General features: G+C 36.4%; 1 protein-coding gene across 26 annotated transcripts in view; it reads right to left on the bottom strand.

The window, feature by feature from the left end:
* Positions 1 to 26,892, bottom strand: part of LOC145674949 (uncharacterized) — a 768,948-nt gene that overhangs the window by 447,560 nt on the left and 294,496 nt on the right. For 4 of the 26 annotated variants that reach the window (XM_081745237.1, XM_081745239.1, XM_081745238.1 and 1 more), the window contains exon 5: positions 9,159 to 9,508. The exons of 21 other annotated variants lie outside the window; for them this stretch is intronic. In XM_081745237.1, coding sequence (XP_081601363.1) covers positions 9,183 to 9,508 — 326 coding nt within the window. In that variant the 3' untranslated portion in view covers positions 9,159 to 9,182. Of the gene's footprint in view, positions 1 to 9,158; positions 9,509 to 26,892 lie in introns of those variants that run through there. One more of the 26 variants, XM_081745219.1, reaches the window with a different exon arrangement.

The following is a 26,892-nucleotide window of genomic DNA, read 5'->3' as shown; positions in this document are numbered from 1 at the left end:
TTTTGAATTGAAGTGAAGTTTTGGAAAATGAAAACTATAGCATGTGACACCTCATTTTAATAGCAAATTTTCCCAAAAAGCCAATGGTATGCTTATTTTTGTTCTATAGTTAACCAGTATGAATTTAGGACTGCTTCTAATGTGCAACAAACGTAGATTATTTGATCTTTCAAATTGGCAACTCTCCTAATTTCCACAACATGTTTTAAGATTCTAAAATAGAAAACATACACCATGGCAAAAATTTCTGTCATCACAAATTATGCATACATGTCCTCTACCAGAAGAAAAAGTTTCATTGAAATCGGAGCCGGACAATTTGGTGATGTCCCTTGTAAGTTAGCCTTCTTGAGACACTAATATAGGTATGTTTTCAAATTATTTTTCCACGTATATGACTTCACAATTAACAACAAACACTCTTTCAGCGGTAGAGCGCGTACTTCTGGCGTGTGTGGTACAGGCTCAATCCCAGCTCCCGCCAAATGAGCTTTGTGGTGGACAAAGATCATATGAATGGGTTTCCTCGTAGTTTCCCCGTTTCATCACACTTTCATTCCAACATTATCACCCATTTCATCATCTGTCTCCCTTAGCCTCAGTGCGTAAGTGTGTAACGTTAAATTTTAAAAAAATCCTCTTCCTTTTAGTTTCTGCAACGAAATTTATTTGCCATGAATGTAAGTATTTCATCATTGAATGGTTAGCACGCAGGAAAGAAGTATTTTCATATATGCGTTTTGAACTTTTATTGTCCTAGGGGCGTGTCTTTAATAGGGGACTGCATTTCCAAACGCCCCTGACACACAAGGAAGGAAGGATGATATCATTCATGAATTTTTAGCAGCGGTTTCGAAGCTATATCCTCCATCGTAGTGAAAAGGTAAGGATTCATTGTTCTAGTAATTTCTGAGTAGGAAGTAGTTCGCAACACTTAACAGCTCGTAGGTATGAATTTTACGCTGCAATATTATATAGATGCATATGGATGTAGAAAAGAGTAAAGAAAGCATGAAAATAAGAAATGTTTGTAATTAACAGTGAATAGTGAAGGCCTGAGATGAAACACGGGTGATTGTAGGTAAAGTATATTAAAATAATAACAGATAAGTAGTAATACAACGTTAAAAACAGGTTCATCTGGGTCTTATCCGGGGCCGCCATCTGCGGCACTTTAGCCCTTTTTTAGGCTGAGGTTGATTTCTGTTAACGTCCTTGAGTGTAATTAAACGGATCAGAGTTTCTCTCTGTTTTCCCTTATAAACTGAATACTATAACATCTTGTAGTTAGTGGTTAGGTTAAATCAGTGTAAGTTATGTAAGGTTATACATGCTTTTAAGAAGCAAATAGCTGTCAAGTCTTGCTATGATTTTGAGTGTGCGTTGTGACATCAACTGATTATTTTGTTAATTTTTGTTGAAATAGTGTTGAGTTTTGGCCAGATACGAAAGCGGGTTAGCCTGCTGAACGTTATGTACAGTGATCCACAGCAATTATTATTGTTTGAAACATCCATGATATCCTACTGTCTGCGTGGAAACAGTAGATGGTGATAAGATTGGATGCATAACGCCATTGTAGTTATGGGGCTTGGGAACACTGCGTTGTGTTTTCCTTTTTGCGTTTGCTGTTTGTTTCTACACTCTGCGTTTTACTAGAGGAGCGGGGCGTTACAAAACAATGAGTTTCGCGAAACTGCCTGTTGTGAAATATTTTATATGATTGTGAGGATGGCATTTCATAGGAACAAGATTATTTATTTATTTAGTTTTTTAAAGAGATTTTTAATGAAACAAAAGTACTTTGGCTCGGTTATAAATAATGGATGAAACTTCCAACAGCAGTATAATAGTTTAAAAAAGAAAATGTTCGGAAATGCAAAATAGGACGAGAAAGAAAAAAGAGAAAACTTAGCCACGTCTGCCGTTAGCACCGGCAAAATTGGCCATTTCTTTCAGGTGCAGAAGCGCCAGATATTTCAGAGGAGAAGAATGTTTCTTACGACGAAGCACACGGTCCTGTGCCTGATGAAGTAGCTTTGGCAGATACAGTGAGTTTGAACCAGTTATAGTTCATCAGTCGGAGACTCTGGTTTCTATTCTTGATTCAGCTACCAGTCCTACCACTTTGCCAAAGAAAACCAAGCTCTTTTCATATGACAAAGATAGCTCAGTACCTGAAAATATGGGCGACCAGCGGATTCCTTCTGCTTCCGCAACAGAAGGTTCTGAAATAGGAGCAGAGGATCAACTTGGTTGCCCTCTGTGAGTTCAACATATGATGACCCTGAGGATGCTGTGAACCACCTAGGACTTTTATTGTACTTAACACGAAACGAAAGTATTGCCTGTAAACTTCCGTTTCTTGGAAATCATACTATACAGTGTATCAGTGACAAGGGTACAAAACTTTCAATTGATAATACAAAAGTGTATTACTGTGTTCATTCAAATGAAGATTTACTTCAACGTAGTTGGTATATACTGAAACTAAAAGTGCGCATTGTAGTGTTTGTTTGATATTCTCCAATGATATTTACATTCCTTATATTACTGGATTTAAGTTTGGTCAAAAACATTTTTTTCTTTTTAATTTTTCAACCGCCATACAGAAACATCGTACATGAAGACGAAGAGATTAGCAGAAGACTGTGGAGCATGGAAGCTTCTTAGCTGTTTCAACTGACATGACAATATTCGCGGAATACCTATGATGAAACAAAAACACTAAGTATGCGCAAGTCACGAGAATTCCGTTTTTGCTGTCACATCCGCCAAACGTAGTGGCGATATCGGTTCGCTTCTGAATTCCATTTTAGCAACTGTCCACAAGAAGAAAGGTGCCGAGTTGTTCAGCGAATAATTGATATTATTTTGTTCATCGGCCGTCAGGGCACTGCCTATCGTGATAAAATGGAAAGTGCATACTGTTCTAATGACAGAAGTGTAAACCATGGAAACTTCTTAGAGTCAGTACTGTTAATTGCTGAATATGATCTATTGTTAAAGAGACGCATATTGAATTGTCCATAAAACATAGTAAAAAACAAAAAGAAAAAATGAAGAAGAAAAGCAAATAGCACTCTTTAGGACATAGTTCCTTAATTATATTTCTTTTAAATATTTTGTTAATAAAGTGATAGTAACACTACGAAAACATTTTCGGAAAGTTTTGTTAGTAAAGTTCTTTCTGTTGGAATTTACAGTTTGCAAGTAGATACCACTCAAAAGATGTTCAATTCTAGATCAACTGTGCACAGTTTTACGATACACATATAAAACAGATAAGCTTTGTTAAGCAAATTAATCTTCACAAGACCACAGGAAAAAAAAAAACACGCTGGAGGTTATAAAAAAAAAAGCTCAGAACTATTGGACTATCTATTGACAAGCTTATTGGATTTTCATTTAATGGGGCAGCTAATTATAATTATTATTATTATTATTATTATTAAATATTCTTCCTATTGGCAGGTTCTGGGACTAATGAGTTTTTTTTTCCTTAATTTTCAGTTTGGGCCTGGAATGTTTCTTCCATGTTTCTCGATTTTCAGCTTCCTCTTTTAACTCCCAATATTTTCTTCTATTTTCCTAGTCATCGATCAGTTTGGGGAAGCTAATATGAAGGGCAAATATAATGGTTTGCAAGCCTTACTAAAACACGTATCCTAGAGTGGTGTAAACTCCTTGTATAGCACAAGTCATTGTCACTGATGCAACACTGTGCTACGAAGAGGCAGAAAATTTATTTAGATTAGTTCCGCCTATAGGATTCACGATTCAATCACGATTCACATTTGAAAAGGTCGGTTTTGATAGAAACAAATCAAAAGGAATATATGGGTCACGAAAAAGTTAAAAGATTTCAGAAGCTTGGAGTAATACGATGGTGAGCGAAACATGTCAGTCAGCCGTATTTAGTCTAGTCATTTTACGACAAAAATGGCTTAACCCGGAACAAATTGCAATAAAATTTCTGTTTACATTTTCTGAAAGTGAATTGCGTCCTAAACAATATATCAAAAGTTTACCAAAATCTACCATGCAGGGTGCTTTCCGCCATTTTGAGTCGCCATATTGGATTTCTTTGTCAGCACTTTCCAGAGAAGTACCGGTAATAACTTCTCAATAAATTTACCTAGAGACTTCGTTCTTGTGCCAAATTGAAGGTAATTAATGTTAAATGTAACAGAGTTTGGTGTGCTTGCTATGTGGTGTTGCCATCTTTAAATAAGGCGGCTCTTATAAATAAAAAATATTTTGTTCGTTTTTCTATAATACTTTCATGTCAAATAACTATGAAACCGTAGGAGAAACGGAAAAATATGTTGATACAAACGTTATAGAGTGGAATCTGTTCTTTCTAAAGATGCTAATATCATTGATGTATCTTGTAAACTAAGGAAGCTACTTAGTTCTAAGTATAGCAGGGTGTTATGTTTTGGGACATGCAATTCGGAAAACTAAGCAGAATGCCTGTAACTTTCAATAAGAATAATTGCTAATTAAAGTAGGTTAAATTACATCATTTGGCGGAAAATACATCAGTACATCATAGAAACGCTCGAGGTCCGTGTTGCCGCTAGGCCATGAGCTTTGAAGGAGGGGAGGGGGGGTGGCGCTTAAAGGATGAAAATAAATACTTAAATAATCTTTTTAAATATATAGAATATATAGCTTTCCCCTCTAAGGTCAGAAAGGCTTCTTATAAGACTGATGGTGTTTCACTGCTTTCAACAAAATTTCTAACAACCACTTCCACAGACAATACAAGCATAAACGAATAGGCTACATGTTATGGAGGAGGGGAGACGAAACAGGAGTTGGAATGGAGAGTAGTTCTTTGACTGCATTCTTCAAGTATTAATAAGAACATATGAATAAAACTGCTACAAATTTCGAAGAGGTGGTTGCCTCTTCCCTCGTAGTTGCTTCTCAGATTACAAGAATTCTATCCCTTGTTTAGTCATTGTTGCCACGTTGTCATTAAATGCTTACACTTGACTGATAAAATTACTGAACCATGAACAAAATGCAATTAAATTTTATTATTTTTTCCTTTCTGCGAAATATTGTTTACCGTGTTGTTTACAGCCACTTTGAAGAGTCAATTGGATTTTACTTTTATATTTCTTACTTTCAAGAAAAAAGTAACTTCTCTCGTGTATGACTCTAAAACTATTTAAATTATGACCTGGCAACACTTCTGGCCTGGTAAACAAGGCGTTATACTGTGAACAAGACAAAGGAAACGCTGTTTTGTGTGATTATGTGCTTGTTTACCATTATATATTTGTGCTTGAAAAGGAATTTAATCATAATTATTTCATTTGGAAATTAAATTACATGGTTTAGTGCATCGAGTGAACATTTATTTCTATAGGTATGCCTTGAACAATGCATGACTGGTAAGATTTCGTACATTACTTTGATGATAGTGGTTCGTGTGAATGTTGCGGTACCAAATATATATATATATATATATATATATATATATATATATATATATATATATATATATATATATATATATATATATTAGTAGTTTCTTGCATAGTGCGATGTGGACTGGAATATGGAATTTTGATTAATTTGGGGTATATTATACTTGTGTGTTATTTGTGAAAACATTCCTATAATAAATACCTTATTTCATATGTTATCAGTAGAGACCGGATGTTAGGCAAAATGCCTATTCTTTAATATTAAAAATATGATCAAAAATAACGTTTTAAAGTTTATATAGGGGGTTATAGTTTCGATTTAAGCCAATTATATTTTGCCTATTTTGCCTATTTCGACCTTTACTGCCTAAATATTTGCTTTATTGCCTAATGTTGCCTATTCTATGCATTTTCTTCAAAATAAGCCTTCATTGGGAAAATATATAATTTATATAATATAAATAATACATACATATATACATATATTAGGTGTTTGTAAACATAAGCACGTGGTACGTTACAATATATACACAGGGTGAACTTCAAAGATGTGCACATACTTCCGAGGTGATTGATGATATCAAAAGTTCTCTTGTAGTTTGTCGAATTCAGTGTCGTGTGCGAGTGAAGTGATGCCAATTTGGAATCGAAAATCGAATCTTGACATTTGAAATGGCACAAATCGATGTGCACATACATTGGGAGGTGATTTGTGACACGAAAAGAAGACAAAAAGTCCTTTTGCATGTGGAATTCCGCGTCGTGTACGAGTGACAGGGGTGCCAACTTGGAATCGAAAATCGAATCCTGACAATTAAAACGGAACAGATAAATGTGCACATACGTTGGGACGTGATTCGTGATATGAAAAGAAGACAAAAAGTCCTCTTGAATGTCACGAATCACCTTCCAAAGTATGTGCATACTTTTATGTCTCGCTCCAATTGTTAGGATTCGATTTTCGATTCCAAGTTGGCCCCCCTGTCACTCGTATACGACGCGGAATTCCACAACATGCAAGAGGAATTTTTGTACTCTTTTGATGTCACGAATCTCCTCCCGAAGTATGTGCACATCTTCTAGGTTCATCCAGTATACAAGGAAGCATAACAAGCTTCGTTTTTATATATACAAGATATTGAAAAAGAAGATATAGATATAGAAAAGAAGCATGTTTCTATATTCTTTGAGCATTGTTTATGACTTGAATTTATTTTTTAATGCTATCGAATATTTATCTTCATTATTTCGAGCTACATTTTAGTGCCTATTTTACTGCCTATTTTTAAAATTTTTAGTGCCTATTTGCCTGCCTATTTTCTAGGTTTTTCGTGCCTAAACATCCGGTCTCTAGTTATCAGATATTTAAAAAAGACATGGACGAGACAGAAACTGACGTGTGCATTCTTTGTAATAAATCATTGACTGTGGAAGCCACTGTAACCCTTCGAAAGAAAGGAAGTGATGGAATAAATAGTGCAAGCGAACAGCGTGGGAGTGCGATACGAGCAAACGAAAGTCAAATCGTGCATGTAAAGTGTCGACAGAAATGGTGCAATACCAAGTACATTAAATTAAGAAGTATGATATTTCCTCAAACAGCATCTCCTGTAAAACGTCGCTCTCAATCTGGAAGTTTCAAGTTCAACACACACTGCCTTTTCTGTGGACAAGAAGCCAAACTGAGTAAGGGTGGTAAAAGAATATATGTCTATCCAGTCCGAACAGATACTTTTCGAGAAAGTATCATGCAGGTCTGCAACACCAGAATTATAGATGGAATCAAGAAGTGAAGTGTAGGTTGGCATGTGCTCCAGATTTACATGCAGCCAACAGTATTTATTATAATCAATGCAGCGTAAATTTCCGAACAGAAAGATGTACCCCTGAACCTTCCATGGATTTTAGTGTCCCATCTATGAAAGTTTTAGTTTCAGTATATACCCTCTAAGTTTCCATCTTCGCCTAGCACTGGCTGCTCCTGTCCGACACTGCATTATACCCTCCAGTAAGTCCCTCATGATACAGTCCGTTCTTAGTCAATATCCCTACTAGTTTCTCTTCCTCTTTTCAATTACCGGTACGTCTAAAATTGTTCTTTTCTTTACCCAATTTCTAACATATTCTCATTCGTTTTCCACTCCACACAGATAATCCGCTTCATTTTTTCCCAGACTTACATTTTAAAAGCTTGCATTCTTTTCTTATCACTTTTTACCCCATACAGTATAATAATTCACACGAAGCATTTTATGGTTCATTTTCTCAACTCTTTATTAACGGACAGTAACCATAAAAATCTGTGTAACCTTAATGAATGTATATTTGAAAAAAAAAAAAAAACTGAAATTTTAAAACGATTTTTTAAAACGCTACAATGGATAAGTCTAGTGTGTGCCCCCTCTATGTTTGACATACCGAAACAAGTATGAAAACCAATGAAAGTATTTTAGCCTTGGATATAACCAAGGTTCAATGACTTTAATCAAGACCGGCTCTACCATATATGCAATACGTGCATTTGCATGGGGCGGCAAAATCTGTCGTAACTATATTATTTAAAATAAATATTTCTTGTTGGAAACAGACTTCATGATGATGGCAGTAAAATTTACAAAGCTGACTTTCTATTTGAATACTACATTCATAAATCATGCTTACGTTGCAATAGTTTAAGGTCACATGGACAGTGCTAAAGCAAATGGTCGAATATCTCCCAGGATGAATTGCTTGATTGTTGCCAAATACAATAACCCAATTCTCGAACAGTAGCGAACACCTGTTCAATGTAGTCACCACAGTAGTGATATGAAAACTAGTCTTGTCTTTGTCACAAACAAGTTCCTTATCATTGAAGATGGAAACATTTTAATTTTTTTAAACAGAGGTAGAGGGAAAATCAAGAAATATAGATGAAGGAGCTTGTTGCACTGGAATTACAAACTGACATATTGAGATTGAAGCTCGATATTGAATTCTATAAAAATGATCACCATCTTTCCTCTGCAGGTGTATTTGCTTCATCTTCCACTAACACAATAATTTATAATTTAAAGAGAAAAAGACACAACGGGATTGTAGCTGTAGTGTTCAGTTTCTGAGTGCGAGTGACTTTTCTCTCCCCTTCGTTGTTCATGAGGAGCAGCATACTTAAAATGTGGCTTTTAAGATTGGTTTTTACTGAAAAACGGCAAATGATGCCATTGCACGGGGCGGCAAATTGCTTAGGGCCGGCCCTGAGTGAGGAAGACGTTTATTCACAGTTAAAGTATTGTATTTGTTAATCAGTATACTTCATCAATATATTTGAACTCCTACATTGCAAAGGGAAAAAATAGACAATAGTCGCAATATTTTAATAATATATATCTTACCATCTATTGTATACTTATTTCTGATTCTTCTGACCAATGGTAATACATAATGGAATTATTAATCGGCCAATAATGATTGGCACCACTACACACATCTATTGCTTAGAATACTTCTAGTACCCTAGCAATATGCCAGGTAGTCTTCATTTCAAAATCCAGTTCTACATCACAAATATGTATTAACATCAGTTGCACACAACTTACAGGACATTTATTTGGCAGTACTTTACACTCCGAAATCAAAATTTCATGTACAATTAACGAAGTTATGGTCGATATGTAAGTAAGAATTTCCCTAATGTGTATAATAATTTTACAAATATAATTAAGAATGAAGTACCTGATCATTAACGGCAAGTCACTTTTACGCACTTGTTGTTTGATGGCGTGTTCTCACATGCATCCCCAAGCTGTAACGGTGTTTTGTTTTATACGAACAAAACGGACAAGAAAACTGGGCGTCCTTTCCACATTCATACCTCACATGCCTCTGTAATGATATCTTCCACCTGTAAGATTTCCTGCAAGTGGGACACGAATATGATTTTTCTCCACTTATTTTATCGCTAACATTATTTTGCTCATCAGTAAGAAGTTGAAAATATTTTGCACTGTCCCTGCTTTCATTTGAAACTTCTTCGAGCTGCAAAGTTTCGTTCCAATATTTGATCCCAGCATCAAGATATGGGCCTGCAACAACAGGCATCCGTGTTATTCAACTTTTAAACTGAGTATAATAGTCTACCTTATCAATATACATATAAACACAGAAAAGTTTTAACAATTAGATGTATACTGTAGTCTATTTATATTAGTATTTTAATGTGAAGAGAAGTAATAAAAACTATAGTATATACGAAATAAAGACTAAATTCAAATATTCACCCAGTTAAAACAATATTCGATCTGTATGACAAAATGACGATATTTACGTTATACGCCTGAATCCTTGAATGTTTTAAAATCACTACCCTAACTTACATTTTATTTCAATCCGAAGTCGTTGCTTGATATTAAATGCAGTACATAAAGACGATTTAAATTAAATCATAAAATCCTGTGGTTGAGAGTCTCCTCCACGATAGGAAAATCGATCTACCATCTTTCCTATTTTTATCTTTAGACATCTGCAAAGAAACTTACCGTTCCAGCCGAAATCAGTTTCACTACGTTTTTAAGTTTTTAACTGGAGTTGAACCTTCGTTTCTTCAAATATGCCTCGCCAGTTCTATCTAAACGTGGTAGTCTCAGAGTAACAAATAAGGACTGTTACGAAATTGTCCCGGTGTCTCGCCTGGGAGCAAAATAAGAATGTATCCGCGTGTTACGTCAAGATTAATGTATTTTATCTATGACAGCATGCATTGGTAGAGACAGCGAGAGAGAGATTGAAAAAATGATTATATACTTTAAAAAACATATATACGAGTGCGTGCTGGGAAGTTTCTAGCTTTGTGGACTTCCTGTCCACATAAAACCTTGAATGTAGTGTTACATGTCCATCTGTGGGACCCAGAGAAGAAGAGCTTTGTTCACCGGTTGAGAAACATTCTCAGTTTCTTGCTTGCAGTCTCGGACAACCAAGATGTTGGCCATCGACCCTTCCAGGGCAATAACTTCATTTACGCCACGAGCGCTAAGCTTTGAAGCGACATTGTAATTCATTTTGACGAACAGCAAATTCCTTCTTTGTAAATTATTGGAAATAAACCTTAGGCTAGCAGCTATCTTCCTGTTCCTGAGAAATACCTGTACTTTAACTGCAACTTTACATTTTCTTCTTACTGCGCTTATCATGAGAAATTCTGCTTTACTCTTATTTACAACATTATTGCTTCATCATGAATTGAACTGTTTTCTGCTTGAGTTGTGACAATTTCACGTGTGGTAAGTGTATTCACCAGAATGACCTGGCTGAACTTTAAGATCAAGAAGCCGACACATCGATATTGGAGGATGTGTCTTTCCGCTGTGCAGGTAATTAGTATTGGCTCCCAAATTCCATCTTCAAGTATGGTATGTGGCCATATCCTGCCACATGCTAAGAACTACTACTTTATCTCCACCTTGGGTTTGACAAAGTAACCGAAGGCACCTTTGGTAAAGCTGACGCCGAATTTTGGGATTTTCCATAGCGTGCCAGCATGGACCCGACGTCACTCTTCACTGTTTGATCTTCTCACGTCACAACTCAAGCCGAACAAAACAGTTCAATTTGTTTTCGTCTGGATGGTTAAGTTCGGACTTCGTTGGAAGGAAACTGTCGAGTATAGCTCCAGATACGCCGTGTTTATATCATCGAACTTGTATCTTGGTGCCGCCAGAACTTGAACTAGAATCATCATGGATAGTATGTGAGATCTGAACATTAATTAAATTGGAATTTTCCCTTTACTTTTACCTAATAGCTGTTACCCGACATTTTCATTGAAATTGTCTTGAAATTTTTATTTCCTCAATCTTTAATCACGGTAATTAATTTACATCTAAATATTAGTAACTTGGATAGAGCTCTTGTCTAGCTATTTAGCTAGTGCTGAATACTCCCAAACTTCCTGGTTATTTTCAGATATTTTGGCTCTACCACCTGTAGATATTCCCAATATTATATAGTCTAGCATTATGTTCTACGCCGTCTCTAGTGTTGTTACAGTAGGTTCATACTAATATTTTAGTAATGATGCAAATACAGGTTTCTTGTGATTAATGTAACTTTTATTTTCTTTACTTGTTACTTTCTTCTGGCTTAAGACAGTGATGGTGGAAGCTTAATCAAGTTTCACAGCTTGAGTGTAGAACTGTCATGATGCTTCTGCTTCTCTAGGGAAAGTCTGCAAAGGATATTCACACTGAGATGTCACAAACATTGGCCAAGCAGTATTCTACACACCATTACAACCTGGAAGGCTCGTTTCAACATGGGCTATTTCACCGCTGAAGATCAAGCCTAGAGTGTTCACCCTCAAACTTCAATCATCCGGCAACATGTGATGCTGCGTGTACTTGGTATGCACAAATTTTCAGCAAAATGGTCGAGGAAACAGCGGTCAAAAGAAAGAACCTGAATCACTGAAGATAATTTTGGTCCATTTTGGGGCTTTGATTTTTATAATGCCCGATTAGTGACAGGATGAATCCTCCTGACTCCGTATCAATGATCCTGAGATCAAGGATCAGTCAATGGAGTGGCACCAATTAGGATCTCCGTGGCCATAAAAGTTCGCACTGAGAAAATCAGCAAAGAAGATCATGGCTTCAAGTTTCTGGGGAAAAGACGGTAAGACGACAAACGAAAAATTGTCCAAAAGATTCTCATTTTGCACAATAATTGCCCGGTTCACATGTCACACGTTCTGGCTGCCAAACTGAACACCCTAGGATTCCATCTGGTATCCCATCATCCCTATTCGCTTAACCTAGCTCCCTCTGATTACCATTTGTTATTAAACTCGAAGAAATAATCAAGGAAATTTATTTTGAGAAAAATTTTTATGGTAGAGACCTAGTTTCTACGAACAACCAAAGCAATTTTATTTGCAAGGGTTAGAAAAGCTGCAACATCGCTATATACCAAGTGCGTTCAATTTAGGAGGGAATATGTTGATAACTGTGTAATTTCATTCCTCTAGGTCTAGTCTTTCTGGTCAAAGCAAGGGAACTTATCAGCATCTCCTCAAATGTGTCCCATTATTTTTGCACAACAAACAATTTCACACAGGACTGATTAACAGACGTATAGGCTAAAAGACGACGAAATTGAAGTGCATAGATGGTGAAATTATCTTACTTCCTGAGAGAACAGTCGGGATTCGAATTCCGAAATGTGCCATCCCAATCTCATGTGTATTTCTGAATAGTATATATATATATATATATATATATATAAACAAGATCCATGTCTACTTTTTGTCAGTTTTCTATTTTCTGGTCCCGCAGAGCGGCTAACGTGGTCGCATGCTGATATCTTCTCTTCACGGCCCGTTCCAACATGTCTCAAATTTTCTCGATAACGTTGAGACCAGGCAAAGGTGCGGGCCAAGTGAGATGTGGGATGTCCATCACATGCTCAGCAACTCATTCTCTCACAATCCTGGCTCGGTGAACGGTACAGTTGTCGTCTTGATACTGAGAATCTGGTGTGAGACCTCTTGCATGAACTGCACAAATGGCGACACCTCATTATACGGAAGCAACACGTAATACGCAGCCTTCATACTGTTGGGTACCTCTATCAAGTAATCCACACCACCATTTGAAATACACCTTCGCAACATGACACTACCACCTCCTTCTTACAGCCCTTTGCACAATACAATACCCCGGTACATCAACTATTTACTGATTTTAGAAAGGCTTAGGACTCGGTTAGGAGAGAAACATTGTACAACGTACATCAACTATTTATTGATTTTAGAAAGGCTTACGACTCGGTTAGGAGAGAAACATTATACAACAGTCTTACAGAATTTGGAATACCGCAAAAGCTAATTAGATTAATTATGTTTAAATGAATCCAAAAGTAAAGTCCCGGTAGCAAAAATTTCTGTCCACGAGCTTTCACGTAGAGAATGGACTGAAACAAGGAGATGCGTTGTCGCCATTATTATTCAACTTTGTCCTAGAATACGCTATAAGGAAAATCAAAGATAGAGACCAGGGCCTAGAGATGAATGGTATATACCCTGTTATTACGTATGCTGAGGATGTAAATTTCATACGGATGATAGGAGAACAATAGAAAGAAATGAAGGGAAAACTAAATATATGGAAGTTCGTCGAGATCGCAATACGGCAAATTAAGGATGCGTTAAAATATCACATAATACTTTTGATAAAGTGGATACTTTCAAAATCTAGGATAGATATTAATAGGCGATAAACATATTCACGAAGAAATTAAATGTCGAGTAAAAGCAAGGAATTCGTGTTATTATTCAGTTCAAGGTCTTTTGCGTCGCGAATTCTGTCGAGGAAATACATAAAACGATAATCATGCCTGTTCTTCTGTATGGTTGCGAAACATGGTCGCTTACTCTGAGGGAAGAACGTAGAGTGAAAGTATTTGAGAATAATATCCTGAGACGAATATTCAGACCCAAGAGAAACGGGAATGGGGAACGGCGGAAACTTCATAACGAGGAACTACATAATTTATGCGGTTTACCAAACATTGTTAGGGTAATCAAATCTAGGAGGTTCAGGTGTAGCCAGGATAGAAGAGAGTAGGAACGCTTTCATAGTCTTAACTGGAAGACCAGTCGGAAAACGATCATTAGGAAGACGTAGGCGCTGATGGGAGGACAACATTAAGACGGGTCTCGCAGAAATAAGAATAGAAAGTAAAAACTGGATCCAGTTGGCTAAAGACAGAAGTCAGTGGAAAACTTTTGTAATGCGGCATTGAACCTCCGGATTCCATAGGCCATAGAGTTAGTTACTGTGTCTGTATTTATTATGTGCAAATCAACAGATTAGATATAGATTTACTGCACGTTCTTATTAAATGACATGTCTAAGCTCTCGTATAAAAAATAGTATTAACTTTAAAAAAATAGCCAATCTTGGAGTTTACTTTCAGAATCAGAGATCATGCAAATATTCCCGATAGGAAATAGCATAGCCTATTCGCACTTACTTTAGGGGCCGCAGTGCCTCAGTGGTAGAGCGTTCACCTCTGGAGCATGGGGTCCTTGGTTCGATTCCAGCTCGCGCCAAATGAGTTTTGTATTGGACGTACATCGTGTGCGTGGGTTTTCTCTAGGTTCTCCCGTTTCCCCCACTTTTTCGTTCCACCATTTCATTCATTTCTTATCATCACCGTCTCCTTTAGCCTAGCCGGCATAACCGTAGGACATAAAACTTAAAATATTTCATTTTTTCGCACTTACTCTACAGAGGAGAAGAAAGTAGGAATATTAAACATAGGAAGTAAATTACTAATTCAACTTCATCTATTTAGTGTATATTTATCAAGATTCTTCAGAATAAATTTATATCGATATACTAGTTTACTGTAATCGTTAAGAACTTTAACCAGATTAGGTCCCATATGTTATATATAGTAATGTAACTTCGCGGAAATAAGTTTCTAACAAAATTTTGTTAGTTAGAAGTTCCACATTCCTTTCCAATATCTGGGATATATGAGTCATGAACCTACAACTTAATGTTGGTTCAGAACCAGAGGCATTCACATTGGTATTAAACTCATTGCTCCTGAATTGGATTAGAGTTTAGCGTCCCGTTCAGAAGCGGGGCTATATGAGACGTGAACCTACAGCTTAACGTGGGATCCGAATCATAAGCTCCTGATCATAACCAAACCTGGGTCTCCCGCGACGAAGGCGCTTATGCTATTCACATGCCCACAAAGGAGCTCCCCAGGACGAAAACACAAGCATCCCTATTGACTATGTGTATATCACGAAGGAACTCATGCGGACGAAATTATTGCCTTTAATTCAAGCCTGGTTTTGCTGGATCTATGACCTATGTTAATTAAAGAAGGTAATCTTTTATCGCATCGAGTAAAAAACTCTTAACATTCTCAAGTATGTAAAATTGTTTTATAAAGTAGTGTTATGATTTTTGATCTCAAGGCTATTTTGGAAAATCTATGTTCAAAGTTGTAAATAATGTACGATTTAAAAAAATGAATAATTGCCGAGAAGAAAGATCGTAGCATTGACTGATATATACAGGGTGCTGCAAAAATGTGTCACAATATTTTGGGAACAGATTCTTCACATCAAATAAGAAAAAAAAAGTTCATACGGATCTTTGCCGAAAAGTGGATTGTTTCGGAGTTATAGGGTACCGAAAACGTGAAACAAGTGAACTTTAAACTTCATAGCTCCACCACTTGGGACTTATCGTAGTTGGGTCAAGATAACACGGAGGAACTGGTATGTGAACTATCCAAATATCCATGTTTAAGAATGCTCCAGTACTCCTAAACAGACTCTCTACAAATGATTGTGCAAGTACCGGAGGTTCTAAAAGACGGATATTTGGATAGTTCATATACTAGTTTGTCAGTGATGTCTTGATCTGACTACGATCGGACCTTTAAAATTCATTTTTTTACGTTTTCGTCACCCTTATAACTACAAAATTATGCACTTCCGACCACAGGAATATATATTTGTGGATTCAATTCTAACTTTGATAATTGAAGTTTACAAGAAAAAACAATATTGTCTACCCATTGCGAATCTTAACGCTACGGTACTGATCCTTTCATCCAATTATCTACAATTAAACTCTTCCCTTATTACACGAAAATAGATCAGACTTAAAGTTACTGAAAAATTGTCCTTGCAAAAGGTACGTTCATTACTATCAGTTGATAGCAACAGTGGTTATAACAGTTCTTAGGTACAATAATTGTTATCAGTAAATATTCTGTTTATCCAAAATGAAAATAATCTGCAATATAAGTTAATAAGCGTATCTCAATTGGTTGATTAAGTAAGTAGTAAATCTATACGAGAATGGTAAAACATGATACGACATTTCTACAGGAGAAAAAATTATCCGTGGAAATAAATCTAAATACTCTCAGTGCATTGGTGAAAATGAAATATATGGGTAATTTTATCTATATAGCAATAAACTAAATAGGTAATTTTAAACTAAGCTACTCCTGTTTAAAGCATACAGATCTCAGTGTGGCGAATTACATGAGTGAAAAATCAGAAAATGACCGAAGTGACAAATGATTTGCTACTTTGGTATAGACTAAATTCATATAATTCGCTTTCTGTAACGAATTGGGCCGTCCATATACACTATAGGGACTACTAGATTGGAACGTCCATATACACTATACAGAATTTTAAACACATTGATGTTCTTAGATTCATTTTTCAATCTCATTACAAACCCAAGATTTGTGTAAGCCTCATTTACAATTCGATTTAGATTATTCAATGAGATATTTGCTCTTAATGACACCAAGATCAGTTATATGGTCCACTCTTTGCATTTGTGTGTCGTTTATATGATGTTCAAATTCAAAATAAGTTTTGCTTTTTATATAAGACATTACACTACACTTCTTAATATTTACATATTGTATTTATTTTACTTCAGTTAGAAAGTGCAGTAATGCCATTTTGAAAACCGATGTAGCTCCTCTCTGAAGGCATAAACGGTAAAATATTTAATCATATGCATACAAACAAACTAACTCTATGGCTTATGGAACCCGGAGGTTCAACGCCGCGTTCACAAAAGCTCTCCACTGACTTCTATCCTTAGCTAATTTAATTGGATCCAGTTTCTACTTTGTATTACTATCTCTGCGAGATCCATCTTAATATTGTCCTTCCATCTGCGCTTAGGTCTTCCTAATGGTCGTTTTCCGATGGTTCTCCTACTCAAGCCTTTGAAAGCATTTCTACTTTCTTCCATTCTAGCTACATGACTGCCTCCTAAGCCTTCTAGACTTGACGACCCTAACAATGTTGGGTAATCCGTATAAATTATGTAGTTCCTCGTTATTAAGTTTCCGCCATTCCCCATTCCCGTTCCTCTTGGTCCGAATATTCTTCTCAGGATCTTGTTCTCAGATACTTTCAGGCTGTTCTTCCCTCAGAGTAAGCGACCATGTTTCGCAAGCATACAGAACAACAGGCATGATTATCGTTTTATATATTTTAAGCTTCAAATTTTTCGACAGAATTCTCGACAACAAGAGATTTTGAACCGAATAGTAACACAAATTCCCTGCTTTTAGTCGACATTTAATTCCTTCGTGAATATGATTTTCGTCTGTTAATATTAATCCTAAATATTTGAAAGTATCCACTTTGTCAAAAGTATTATTTAATATTTTAACGCATTCACAGTTTGCCGTATTACGTTCCCGACGCACTTCCATGTATTTAGTTTTCTCTGCATTTACTTCTAAACCCATGTTCCTGCAATTGTTTAATAAGATCTCTGCATTTCTTTCTATTGTTCTCCTATCATCCCCTATTACATGTACATCATCAGCGTATGCCATAATCTGGTGAATACCGTTCAACACTAGGCCCGGGTTGCTATCTCTTGATTTTCCTTATGGCGTATTCCAACATAAAGTTAAATAATAATGACGACAACGCATTTCCTTGTTTCAGGCCATTTTCGACGTGAAAGCTCCTAGACAAAAATTTTCATACTCTGACTTTACTTTGGGATTCATTTAAACATATCTTAATTAATCTAATTAGCTTTCTCGGTATTCCAAGTTCTGTAAGAACGTTGTATAATGTTTCTCTCCTAACCGAGTCGTACCCCTTTCTAAAATCAATAAATAATTGATGTACGGGGGTACTGTATTCCCACTTTTTTTCGAGTATTTGGCGAATGGTAAATAGTTGATTGATAGTTGATCGATTTCGTCTAAATCCGCACTGATAATCTCCAATAATTTCATCTGCGTATGGGGTCAATCTTGCTAATAGAATACTTGAAAGGAATTTATAGAATGCTGACAGAAGAGAAATGCCTCGATAATTGTTACAGTCAGTTTTGTCGCCTTTCTTGTGAATTGGAACAATGGATTCTTTCCTCTCTTGTAGCAATTCTTCCTTGTTCCATATTAGGAAAATGAGTTTGTGTATTTTGTTCCATAATTTTTCGGCTCCAGCTAAAATTAACTTAGCCGGAATTTCATCTACACCCGGAGATTTGTATTTAAAAACAAACAAACTATTTGCTGAGCAAAACAATATATTCACATAAAAAAAACTACATACGTGTTACAGTTTCGCCAACTAACATTTTGGCTTCATCAGAGACTAGATAGTGTCAGATGAAGCCAAAATGTTAGTTGGCGAAACTGTAACACGTATGTAGTTTTTTTATGTGAATATATTGTTTTGCTCAGCAAATAGTTTGTTTGTGTTTAAGTATATACAAAGCAAAGCTTCTACTTATGAAAAATATTACCGGAGATGTGTGTTTCTTCAATTTCTTTATAGCGGTTTCTACTTCTATTCGGTTGGGTTCTGGAATATACGGTTCTGCGGTGTGTATCTCCTTTTCTCCACGCACATTAGTTTTTGACTGCGTGTTCAGCAAATCGTCAAAGAAATATTTCCATCTATTTAAGAGGCTATCCGTATCAGTGAGAACTGTTCCGTAAGCTTTCTTTAATATATAAGCACGAGGTTGATAGTCTTTCTTAAATTCGCTGATCCCCTTATATATGTCCCGAATATTTTTATTTTTACTATTATCTTCGAGTTCCTTAATTTTTGCTTTCAAAAAATCGCGTTTCCGTGTTCTAAAAGTTTTGGAAGTTTCCCCGCTTGATATCTGCAAAATTTTGTGTAGTTATTTCATTCGGATTTTGTAGTCAGTGTAATTTTGCCTGTTTTCTCTTCTCTGCTAATGTAATGCATTCCTAGTCGAACCATGGTTTGTTCCTACGTATTTCCGCGTGTCCTATTTTTTCTTTTGCTGAACTTTTAATGCTATCTCTAATTTCAATCCAAGTATCCTCAACACTAGTGCACTCGGAGTCTTCTAAAACCGGGAATTTATTCGAAACTTCAATCAGGTATTCCTCTCTCACATGGCTCTCTTCTAATTTCTTTAAATTAAATCTCTCCGTTTTCGGACATTGAATATTACCTTTATTGAACGATAACCTCTCTCGTATTATCGCTACTACCAGGTAATGATCAGTGTCACAATCAGCCCCTCTAAACGACCCGACATCAATTATGCTAGATTGCCTTACTCTATCTACTAAAACGTGATCAATTTGATTATGTGTTTTCCCGTTTCGTGATGTCCAAGTGTATTTATGAACGTCGCGATCTGTGAATTTTGTACTCTTCGCGATTAGGTTTTTGGATGTTGCAAAGTTCACGAGTCTAACACCGTTGTCATTACTTTCCTTATGCAGACTTTCATTCTCTATAATCGGTTTGAAAATATTCTCTCGTCCTACCTTCTCATTGAAATCCCCGAATAGAATTTTCATATGGTATCGGGGGAGTTGGTCAAATATCCGTTCCACTTCTTCGTAAAAACTGTCTTTTATATTGTCACCATTATCTTCAGTTGGAGCATGTACATTTAAAACAATATCACACCAACGTCCCTTAAGAGTAATAAAAGAAAGTCTGTCAGTAACAAATTCAACCCGTTTAATTGCTGGTAATATTCGTTTGTGAACGAAAAGCCCTGTTCCTAACTGGTGATTTTTATTTCCTTCCCCGTAAAATTTCCGGAATTCACAGATCCATTTCCTTCCCACCTAACTTCCCGAACTGCATACAAGAGATTTTGTAACTTTATTACATCAGTTAAGTTATTAATATATAAGAAGAACAACAAAGGTCCTAAGGTTTAACCCTGCGGAACACTTGAATGAAATACAAATTCAGAAGGTAGTACACTTCAATATTGCGTACGCTACCTGCATTCACGGAAATATGACGATAGAAGGTGACATAGTGGATGTGAAAAATTAAAAGTTACAAACTTGCTAGGAAGAATATCATAATTTATGGCATCAAACGCTTTTTGAAATCTGAATAAATTACGTCTACTTGATTTTTATTATCAATTTCTGTTGGCAAGAAGTAAGTGAACCCAGCAAAATTATTGTTGATCTTCTGGGTAAAAAAAAAAAAAAAAAAAAAAAAAAGTCAAATTCCAAGATGGACAGATCGCGAAGTTACAGTATAAGTAATGTAATTATGTCTTAACGGAAAATACAGGTTCTGTAGGAAAGATGCAAACATAAGCAGGTGTGCAACTTAGAGAGGTGACCAAGTTAACAGGTTTTACTGCAGAGTTGGCATGGGTCAATGAAAACTTAACCCACCACCCACCATGAACCACTCTCATTCACTGTGACCTACTCTGATTCACCAAAATCCATCGTCATCAACTCTGAACACGACCCACGCCCTCTTCTGTACTGACTAAAGAGTTTACACTTGTAACAAAACAAGACTGAGAAATTATCAGTAATCGGAGTTTGAATTTCTAGTCAATCGCTCAAGCACCACTCTATTACAATAACGCTGGATCTGACCTTTACGATATAAAACAGTAAAGTGTTTGTCAGTGAGAAAATTGAAACAGGTCGAGGTAGGGGGAAATTAGTGTGTGCGTTCTTTACGTTCTTTTACATGCTTACATGAAGATAAGGGTGACAATATAAAAGGGGGACATAGTTTTTACGAAGAAATGGAACGGATATTTGAAACTCCCGCAATTCCATATGAAAATTCTATTAGGGGTTTTCAGTGCAAAGGTAGGACGAGAGAATATTTTCAAACCGATTATAGGGAACGAAAGTCTGCATAAGGAAAGTAATGACAACGGTGTTAGACTCGTGAACTTTGCAAACGGAAACATCACCAAACGGGAAAACACATAATCAAATTGATCACGTTTTAGTAGATAGAAGAAGGCAATCTAGCATAATTGATGTCCGGTCGTTTAGAGGAGCTGATTGTGACACTGATCATTACCTGGTAGTAGCGATAATACGAGAGAGATTATCGTTCAATAAAGGTAATATTTAATGTCCGAAAACGGAGAGATTTAATTTAAAGAAATTAGAAGAGAGCCATGTGAGAGAGGAATACCAGATTGAAGTTTCGAATAAATTCCCGGTTTTAGAAGACTCCGAGTGCACTAGTGTTGAGGATGCTTGGATTGAAATTAGAGATAGCATTAAAAGTTCAGCAAAAGAAAAAATAGGACACGCGGAAATACGTAGGAACAAACCATGGTTCGACTAGGAATGCATTACATTAGCAGAGAAGAGAAAACAGGCAAAATTACACTGACTACAAAATCTGAATGAAATAACTACACAAAATTTTGCAGATATCAGGCGGGAAACTTCCAAAACTTTTAGAACACAGAAACGCGATTTTTTGAAAGCAAAAATTAAAGAACTCGAAGATAATAGTAAAAATAAAAATATTCGGGACATATATAAGGGGATCAGCGAATTTAAGAAAGGCTATCTACCTCGTGCCTATATATATTAAAGAAAGCTGACGGAGCACTTCTCACGGATACGAATAGCCTCTTAAGTAGATAGAAATATTTCTTTGACGATTTGCTGAACACGCAGCTAAAAACTAACGTGTGTGGGGAAAAGGAGATACACACCGCAGAACCGTATATTCCAGAACCCAACCGAATAGAAGTAGAAAGCGCTATAAAGAAATTAAAGAAACACAAATCTCCTGTGTAGATGAAATTCCGGCTGAGTTAATTTTAGGTGCAGGCGAAAAATTGTGGAACAAGATATACAATCTCATTCTCCTTATCTGGAACAAGGAAGAATTGCCACAAGAGTGGAAAGAATCTATCATTGTTCCAATTCACAAGAAAGGCGACAAAACTGACTGTAATAATTATCGAGGCATTTCTCTTCTGTCAGCATTCTATAAAATACTTTCAAATATTCTATTAGCAAGACTGACCCCATACGCAGATGAAATTATTGGAGATTATCAGTGCGGATTTAGACGAAATCGATCAACTATCGACCAAATATTTACCATTCGCCAGATACTCGAAAAAAAAAAAAAGTGGGAATACAATACCCCCGTACATCAATTATTAATTGATTTTAGAGAGGGGTACGACTCGGTTAGGAGAGAAACATTATACAACGTTCTTACAGAACTTGGAATACCGAGAAAGCTAATTAGATTAATTAAGTTATGTTTAAATGAATCCCAAAGTAAAGTCCAGGTGTGAAAATTTTTGTCCACGAGCTTTCACGCCGAAAATGGCCTGAAACAAGCAAATGCGTTATCGCCATTGTTATTTAACTTTATGTTGGAATACGCCATAAGGAAAATCAAGAGATAGCAACCCGGGCCTAGAGTTGAACGGTATTCACCAGATTATGGCATGCGCTGATGATGTACATTTAATAGGGGATGATAGGAGAACAATAGAAAGAAATGCAGAGATCTTATTAAACAATTGCAGAAACATGGGTTTAGAAGTAAATGCAGAGAAAACTAAATACATGGAAGTGCGTGTGGGCCGTAATACGGCAAATTGCGAATGCGTTAAAATATTAAATAATACTTTTGATAAAGTGGATACATTCAAATATTTAGGATCAATATTAACAGACGAAAATCATAATCACGAAGAAATTAAATGTCGACTAAAAGCAGGGAATTCTTGTTACTATTCGGTTCAAAATCTCTTGTCGTCGCGAATTCTGTCGAAGAATTTGAAGCTTAAAATATATAAAACGATAATCATGCCTGTTGTTCTGTATGCTTGCGAAACATGGTCGCTTACTCTGAGGAAAGAACATAGACTGAAAGTATTTGAGAACAAGATCCTGAGACGAATACTCGGACCCAAGAGGAACAGGAATGGGGAATGGCGGAAACTTCATAACGAGGAACTTCATAATTTATACGGATTACCCAACATTGTTAGGGTCGTCAAGTCTAGAAGGCTTAGGAGGCAGGTCATGTAGCTAGAATGGAACAAAGTAGAAATGCTTTCAAAGGCTTGACTGGAAGACCATTGGAAAACGACCATTAGGAAGACCTAAGCGCAGATGGAAGGACAATATTAAGATGGATCTTGGAGAGATAGGAATACAACGTAGAAACTGGATCCAATTAGTTAAGGATAGAAGTCAGTGGAGAGCTTTGTGAACGCGGCATTGAACCTCCGGGTTCCATAAGCCATAGAGTTAGTTTGTTTGTATGCAGATGATTAAATATTTTACCGTTTATGTCTTCACAGAGGAGCTACATCGGTTTGCAAAATGGCATTACTGCACTTTCTACCTGAAGTGAAATAAACACATTATGTAAATACTAAGAAGCGTAGTGTAATGTCTTATATAGAAAGCAAAACATATTTTGAATTTGAACATCATATAAATGACACGAAAGTGCAAAGAGTGGACCATATAACTTATCTTGGTGTCATTAAGAGCAAATATCTCATTGAATAATCTAAATCGAATTGTAAATGAGGCTTACACAAATCTTGGGTTTGTAATGAGATTGAAAGATGAATTTAAGAACATCAATAATTTTAAAATTCTGTATAGTGTATATGGACGTCCCAATCTAGAATAGACATCAATAATTTATTACCGTACTGCACAAAAATATGTACATCATCTAGAGTCCATTCAATCCAAATTCGTGCGTTATTTCCTATAGAAGAATACAGGAATATGCCAAGGTATCATCGAATGAACAATATGTTGCACTTTTACCAAACGCGCTCGCGGTTACAAACATTTCACACAGTATCACAGCGAATGAAGGTATTGGGTATGTCGTCTATTGGAAGGATGGGGACTTTAAGCCTAGTCATATCATAAATACTGACAAGTTTTGAGGCAGGGTGTACATCCAGTTTTTAAGGTGGCAGTCAACCCGCCTGTGGACGAGAGTGGAGTGGGTCATTGTGAGTTGATCTGGCATAGAGAAAGTGTGTTCGTTAAAGTATAACTATTGAGTGAAGCGATTACAAAAATCGTGTGGCAGGAATAGTTCTTCATAAATTGGCCAATCAGCCCCCGTGATATAGACAGCACTTAAAAAGTTGAATATTAGCAAATCTTTAGTGTATCGGCCCATCAAGCGATTCACGAAGACTGGGATAGTTGACTATCGCCCAAGGCAAGGCCACCCACGCAGCGTAAGAACCAAAAAATTAGTGCAACCAATGGCGGTATTCAGAGAAATCCTGTACGAAAGCAGTCAGTGCTTTTTCAAAAATGTCAATGTTTCCTGTGTTAAGAAGTGACTTGGGGTTGAAGGCTTACCGGCTAAGTACAGTCCACTTCCCCAATGCACGTCAAAAGGAGCAGAGGGTGATAAAACCAAAACGTTTATTGAAGCATTACGCAAACAATGGACACAGAAGTCTTCACAGATGAAAAGATATTCAATATTGAGGAAGCTTTCAATCGACAAAATGACCAAGTGTATGCTTGAATTTACCAGAAAGTTCGGGAGAAAAACCCAGCAGATCTATAGGGGTCATGTTTCGGCCTCAGTTAAGGTTTGGTGGGGAGTGGCGTATGACGGTGCCACCAAGCTCTATTTTTGTGAAAAGGGGATGAAAATGGCAGCCAGTGTGTACGAAAATACTGTTTTGAACTGTTGTGAAGCCTTTGAGTGATACTTTGTTCAGGAACCAAAAACACGACCTTCCAACAGGATTCCGCACCAGCCCTCAATGTACACTCCATCCAGGAGTAGCTGAGGAGAAATGTCCCGGACCTCATTGCTCCAGATGATTGGCCTGCTATCAGCCCTGACGTCAACCCGTTGTATTACAAGTTGTGGTTAGTGCTTGAGGGCATGGTTTGTAAGAAGAGGCATGCCAATATTGACAGTGTGAAACTTTCCCTGGTGAAGACAGTGGCGGGTTTCCCTAGAGAGACAGTGCGTAATTCTATAGATGAGTGGACGCAGAGAGTTAAGGACTGTGTGAAGGCCAAAGGCGACCAATTTGAAAATTAATTGGTGCTACGTGTTCATTAGACTTGTAAGTAACCCATACATTAAGGATATTAAAGTATCTTTAACACTTTCATAAATAATTCATTTCCAATGTTGTGTCAGTATTTATGGTACGACTAAGTATAATATTGTTCAAATAGGAAGTGCTACAATAGATATATTTGATGTACATATAAAACAACATATATTAACACATTAACAATACTTTCCAGAAGTACCAGTGAGTCAAGTATCACACATTAACAATAATACTTTTTATAAGTATTAACAATCACATAACAGGTTTCTACAGACTGATAACTGTTTCTAATATTTATGTTGGAAAATAACAAGTAACACTATCTACACTACCATATTACAGGGTACATACTTTTGATTCATCTAATACTATAAACAACTACATTATTTTTATATTACCCTATTTATTTTGTGTCATATACATATTAACTCATTACAACTAATCTCTTTCACTTCACTTTTAAAGCGAAAGAACTTCCGATCTCAATTTCTATCATTATAACTGTTTTCACAGGGTGCAAAATCATAAAAGTCCAAGCCGTATGAGGGCATGAGGAAAGAAAAAAAAGTTTCCACAGGAATGTTTCGACATGGAGAGTTCATATATTTAACCATCCATAACTATTAAAACTATATAAGATTTAGACTATCGTTAACCACTAGTTTACCCATAAATTAAAACTATATGTGAAATATATGGTAATTAGCCCTATATATAAATTACTGTAATTTGCAAACTTCTGACAATGGCACAATTTTATTCTCTGCTCTAGTAAGTTTTTAGTGACGGGGAAATTATCTTCCAAAAGTATTAAGTAAGGAGAATTCCCCGTCATCAGCCCGATTTCGTACCCCGCTGTTTCCGAAATAATAGGACTTGTATATTATTGACCGAAAAAAAAAATGAAGTGGCATGGCATATCACATTTATTACGTAGATTACATAGGCCATTCCGTAATAGTTTGCATCAGCACAACGCAAATTTTGAGTTAGTTATTAACAATTGGAATAGCAATTGTAATAACTTTTCGCGTTGGTTTGCTGTACGGAGAGTTTTGCGAAGATTGGTAAGAAATAACTCCGTAAGGCCTGCTATACACTATAGGATAGATCCTAGGAAATCGCTTACGATTTGTCCTAGAGTCAAAATCTCAACGTGTATGGCATCAGATTGCATGTCATTTCCTGTGTTCTGAACGATCCTACGAGATTTCTCTTGTTTAGAGCACGATCTATTTCGGGAAGAAAATTTGTAAGATTTCGCTTTAAACGACATCAGGTGAGAGAAAGTGAAAACAAAACAAATGAAAATACAACTAATGAGGTATCTTCTGATCGTGCAGGTTTACTTTAGGTGCACCACTCGAAATAATTTTTGAAAAATTATAATTTGTTACTGTTTCCTAAATGATTTGCGTTGACCGACATGAAAATATCTCACATGGCATAGATAAAATTCAAGGGGACCATCAAAAGCAATTGTTGACAAATTACAATTATTTTACGATTTGCGTACAAATACGGGGTCGATTTGCGTACAAATACGGGATCCGGATGTA

The sequence above is a fragment of the Thermobia domestica genome, chromosome 18 (genome assembly GCF_964235325.1).
Source record: "Thermobia domestica chromosome 18, izTheDome1.hap1.1, whole genome shotgun sequence".
Lineage (NCBI taxonomy): Eukaryota > Metazoa > Arthropoda > Insecta > Zygentoma > Lepismatidae > Thermobia > Thermobia domestica.
This window is presented reverse-complemented; position numbering and strand designations above follow the sequence as displayed.